The following is a 5869-nucleotide window of genomic DNA, read 5'->3' on the forward strand; positions in this document are numbered from 1 at the left end:
GGAAGCGAGATGTAACGGTGCGTCGAACAGCAAGCTCGCAGTACCTGCCCTCATGGAGCAACTGTTGGCGTTACAGCAGCAGCAGATCCATCAGTTGCAACTGATTGAACAAATTCGTCACCAAATATTATTGTTGGCTTCGCAAAATGCAGACATGCCAACATCTTCTAGCCCTTCTCAAGGTACTTTGCGAACATCTGCCAACCCCTTGTCCACGTTAAGTTCCCATTTATCCCAGCAGCTGGCTGCAGCAGCTGGATTAGCACAAAGCCTTGCTAGTCAATCTGCCAGCATCAGTGGTGTGAAACAGCTACCCCCTATACAGCTACCTCAGAGCAATCCTGGCAGCGCTCTAATTCCATCCAGTAGCGGCTCTTCTCCAAATATTAACATATTGGCAGCAGCAGTTACAACACCGTCCTCGGAAAAAGTGGCTTCAAGTATTGGTGGCTCACAGCTCAACAACCCACCAGTATCAGCATCATCTTCACCAGCTTTTGCAATAAGCAGTTTATTGAGTCCTGCATCTAATCCACTTCTACCTCAGCCCACTCCTAGTAACTCTGTTTTCTCCAGTCCCTTGTCCAATATTGGAACACCTGCAGAGGATTTAAACTCCTTGACTGCCTTGGCACAGCAAAGAAAAAACAAGCCACCAAATGTAACTGCTTTTGAAGCAAAAAGTAATTCAGATGAGGCATTTTTTAAGCATAAATGCAGGTTCTGTGCTAAAGTGTTTGGGAGTGACAGTGCCTTGCAGATTCATTTACGTTCTCACACTGGCGAGAGGCCATTTAAATGCAACATTTGTGGAAACAGGTTCTCCACAAAGGGCAACTTAAAAGTTCACTTTCAGCGTCATAAAGAAAAGTACCCTCATATTCAAATGAATCCATACCCGGTGCCAGAGCATTTGGACAATATTCCTACAAGCACGGGTATTCCTTATGGGATGTCTATACCACCAGAGAAACCTGTCACAAGCTGGCTGGACAGCAAGCCAGTCCTCTCCACCCTGACGACTTCTGTTGGCCTGCCACTCCCACCAACGATTCCGAGCTTGACCCCATTCGTCAAAACTGAGGAGCCTCAGCCGATTCCCATTAGCCATCCTTCTGCTAGCCCTCCCTGCTCTGTCAAGAGTGACTCGGGAACAGCTGATCCCACATCAAAAATTTCCAGTGGACTTTCTGATGAGGCAGAGGCTGGTGCTATGCCTACCTCAAATGGCAAAATGGAAGAAAACCCTCAAAACACCAGTGCCATCACTAACATGAGCAGCTCCGTGAGCTCACCGGCAGCAGACTCGGGCTCCAGCAGTGTTGCCACTTTTGCAAATCCACTGATGCCTCTCATGTCAGAGCAATTTAAAGCAAAGTTTCCATTTGGAGGACTATTGGATTCAACGCCAGCATCTGAAACGTCAAAATTGCAGCAACTTGTAGAAAACATTGACAAAAAGGCAACCGATCCTAATGAGTGTATCATTTGCCACCGAGTTCTCAGTTGCCAGAGTGCACTGAAAATGCATTATCGCACACATACCGGTGAGAGGCCATTTAAATGTAAGATCTGTGGTCGTGCTTTCACTACTAAAGGCAACCTAAAGACTCATTACAGTGTCCACCGTGCCATGCCCCCACTGAGGGTGCAACATTCATGCCCGATCTGCCAGAAAAAATTCACCAACGCTGTTGTGCTACAGCAGCATATCCGAATGCACATGGGAGGGCAGATCCCCAATACCCCAGTGACTGAAAACTACCCTGAGTCAATGGAATCAGATACGGGATCTTTTGATGACAAGAATTTTGATGATATAGACAACTTCTCAGATGAGAACATGGAAGACTGTCCTGACAGCAGTGTGCCAGATACACCTAAATCTGCAGACGCATCACAAGACAGCTTGTCATCTTCCCCTCTGCCCCTGGAAATATCAAGTATTGCTGCTTTGGAAAATCAGATGAAGATGATCAATGCAGGACTTGCTGAACAACTTCAGGCAAGCTTAAAGTCGGTCGAGAATGGGTCAGTGGAAGGGGATGTTCTGACTAACGATTCGTCATCTGTAGGTGGTGATATGGAAAGCCAAAGTGCTGGAAGCCCTGCTGTCTCAGAGTCTACCTCTTCCATGCAGGCCTTGTCCCCATCCAACAGCACTAATGATTACCACAAGTCACCAAGTATAGAGGAGAAACCTGTAAGAGCTTTACCAAGTGAGTTTGCCAATGGTTTGTCTCCAACCCCTGCTAACAGTGGTGCTTTGGACTTGACATCTAGTAACACTGATAAAATTATTAAAGAAGAGTCTCTGAGCATGCTCTTTCCTTTCAGAGACAGAAGTAAATTTAAAAACACTGCGTGTGACATTTGTGGCAAAACATTTGCTTGTCAGAGTGCCTTGGACATTCATTACAGAAGTCATACCAAAGAGAGACCATTTATTTGCACAGTCTGCAATCGTGGCTTTTCCACAAAGGGTAATTTGAAGCAGCATATGTTGACACATCAAATGCGAGATCTACCATCACAACTTTTTGAGCCGAATTCCAGTATCGGCCCTAATCAGAACTCTTCGGGTATGCCTGCCAATTCACTGTCATCGCTCATAAAGACTGAGGTTAACGGCTTCGTGCACAGCTCTCCTCAGGATAGCAAAGAAGCACCCTCTGGTCTGGTTGCTTCGGGGCCACTGTCCTCCTCTGCCACGTCCCCTGTCCTGCTCCCTGCTCTCCCTAGAAGAACCCCCAAGCAGCACTACTGCAACACGTGTGGGAAAACATTTTCTTCCTCCAGTGCTCTGCAGATCCATGAAAGAACACACACTGGTGAGAAACCTTTTGCCTGCACTATATGTGGAAGAGCATTCACAACAAAAGGCAATCTGAAGGTACTTTTTCCTCTTGCTATTCTTAGGTTTAATTTTCTCCTTGCTGTTTTTCATTTTGTTTTTTATTATTTTCTATTTTTAAAAATTTTTTTACATCTATTGATGTTGCAAGCAGTGGTACCTTAGGGTATCTGTGGTGTGACAAATGTTGTGTTTAGTCAGCTCTGGTAGACTTAGATGGCCTCTTGTTGAGTGCTCGTGTTGGCAGCTGGTCTGAAGCATGAGCTGGTTTTGATGCTTAATTAAAATTCATCTACCAGCAAAGACTGGCTATGTAGAGTGTGAAATGGAACAGCCAAATGATGGTAAGGAGTATTAATTAACAGAGAAATGCATTTTGTAACTCACGCACCTCTTTAAGAAGTGAAAGGCTCTTGAACGTGCTATTTTTCATAACTATCATGTAAGATGATGAGTGTTTAAAAAACTATTAACATAATTCTGGAACTAATGGGCATTACTTTAATGGATTATATAACTAACATTTCCTACCAATATGTGTTTAAAAAAGCAAATATGCTTAAGTTCTAGAACACGAGTTGAGCACTTTACTGTGTACATTTTTCTGTTGACAGAGTATTTCTCTAGAGATTGCTGCCAGTAATGTGAGATGAATAATTACTTTGAGGCCATTCTGTCTATACATGAGGCTCTCCGATGAGCAATCAGTAAAGGATACTTTCTGCCTGTCTGAAAAGGACGTTTATAGGGTAAAGGGTGTCAAATACGATCCTTACCATTGCAATGAAAGTGGACATAGCAATTCTAGCCCTGAAAGCAGCCATCTGCAAATGACAGAATAACGTGAAATCATTATAAACTAAATATATGTTATAAAAAAAAGAGTAACAAGCAATGCATTGTTCAGCAGGAGAGCAGGGTATTCTGGGTAATGGTGACGGACTAATGCAGAAGAAGTTTATTTATTATTCTTGATGGGAGATGAAGCCCTACGTTTGCTACCTTTAGTGCTGTTCATTACGTAACAAGACTGGACATGTTTGTGGACCACTGCCTTGTCTGTGATCAAAATAAGTTTAAAATCCCTGTCAACCCCTACTTTTTGTTTGTTTGTTTGTTCCTTTCTTTCTTTTCAGGTTCACATGGGCACTCACATGTGGAACAGTACTCCTGCAAGACGAGGCAGACGACTTTCTGTAGATGGCCCCATGACATTTCTAGGAGGCAATCCTGTGAAGTTCCCAGAAATGTTTCAGAAGGATTTGGCTGCACGGTCGGGGAATGGAGACCCCTCCAGCTTCTGGAACCAGTATGCAGCAGCACTCTCCAATGGCTTGGCCATGAAGACCAACGAGATCTCTGTCATTCAGAATGGTGGCATCCCTCCAGCGCCCGGGGGCCTGGGCAACGGTGGCAGTTCTCCCATCAGCGGCCTGACGGGAAGCCTGGAGAAGCTCCAGAATTCAGAACCCAACGCACCTCTAGCTGGTCTGGAGAAAATGACAAGCAATGAAAATGGGACAAACTTCCGTTTTACACGCTTTGTGGAAGACAACAAAGAAATTGTAACAAATTAATAAGAACTCCATAAATAACATTCCTGCAAATAGTGCAACCTAGGGTTGCTTTTTTCAAGCTGCAGGCTACAACATTACAAAGACTTTGTTTTGTACCATGTTCTAATTCTAGAGTTCTAAGAGAGCTTATTTATTAGTGATATAACCTTGCTTTGCAAATAAATGCAAGCATTAACTTTGGTCTCATGTATTTTGAACTAAATACTAATCGACTAGAGTGCTGTAAACTTGCTGTAACATTTATGGCAGTTGCAAATCTGTTCTGCTAGGTGATCTTATTCTGGCATTAACTTATTTTCTATATCCAGTTTAACATGAACTCTGGTATTGATGCGATGCCTCAGTGACACATTAGATCTCTAATAAAAATCTGTATATAAATGTACACTTTGATCCTGCTGGAAATTTTATCAGCAAACACATTGTTTAATTTTTCCAAACAGAATTAAGAAAAGGACTGAGAGAATATAGACTGAACAGTGTGGGTCCTTTACACAGCTCAGTTTTTGATTTTTATTATAAAATTAAAACTGCTTTAATTTTTGTAGGTTTAACATTTTCTGTTTTGAACTGTTATTTGTATTGTGCTTTTTACTTGAGTCGTCTTAAATGTTAATACATTTCTGTACAGTAATAAGCACGCAGATTATTAGAGAAGATACTGAAGTGTTGTTTTGGTAGTTGAAACTGAGACGTAACATTTTGCCTTGTAGGTATATTCATTATAGAAAATGTGCTGGACTTTCACAATGCTGCTAAGTATGGCATCTTGAACAACTTCCGTGGACAACTGTAGATGCTCCTGTATATACAATAAGACATCACTTTCATTAAAATGTACATACGTTCCTGACAAGACAAAGCCCTACTCCGTGACCAAGGGAACAAGTATAGTGTTTGTTTATTTTGTATTAGGTATTGGGGGGGGGGCAGGGGGAACCTTGGACTGTTACATGCACTTTCTCGGAAAGTTGAAACGAAAAGAGGTCCAGTTTCTTTAACATTTAATACTTACTAACAGCAGAGATACTGTAATTTTACTCGAGTAATCAAATACATTTTTGCAACAGATAAAATTGTTGTCTCTGTGTTTTTAAAGTGTACCTGTATTTAGTAATCACTTTGTATTATTTAGCATTTCCCTTGGTTAATATGAACTGTCCAGGTTGTATGTGTGTGTTTATATTTGTAAGTATGGGTATACATATATGTATTGTATATCAATTGCTAGTATATTTTTCATACCCCTAATTATGGGAAATTTCTCCTTAACTATTCGACTTCTCCTCATAAAATTGTAGATATTTTGGCATTTTTAATTTCTTTATTAAAAAAAAATGCTGCTAGCAAAGACCTTATTGAGCCTAGGTAAGTTTCCTTTGAAGGAAATATTTTATCACATTTAAGGCTTGATTTGGTTCAAATGCTTTATATTTGA

At 41.6% G+C, this 5869-nt stretch overlaps 1 protein-coding gene across 1 annotated transcript in view; it reads left to right on the forward strand.

The window, feature by feature from the left end:
- SALL1 (spalt-like transcription factor 1) overlaps nt 1-5502 on the forward strand; it is a 6017-nt gene extending 515 nt beyond the window's left edge. The window contains exons 1-2 of the mRNA XM_009872980.1: nt 1-2893; nt 3991-5502. The exon at nt 1-2893 is cut by the window's left edge and continues 515 nt beyond it. Coding sequence (XP_009871282.1) covers nt 1-2893; nt 3991-4431 — 3334 coding nt within the window. The 3' untranslated portion in view covers nt 4432-5502. The remainder of the gene's footprint in view (nt 2894-3990) is intronic.
- The last annotated feature ends 367 nt before the right edge of the window (nt 5503-5869 follow it).

Source organism: Apaloderma vittatum, unplaced genomic scaffold, assembly GCF_000703405.1.
Source record: "Apaloderma vittatum isolate BGI_N311 unplaced genomic scaffold, ASM70340v1 scaffold9157, whole genome shotgun sequence".
In the NCBI taxonomy this organism is placed as follows: domain Eukaryota; kingdom Metazoa; phylum Chordata; class Aves; order Trogoniformes; family Trogonidae; genus Apaloderma; species Apaloderma vittatum.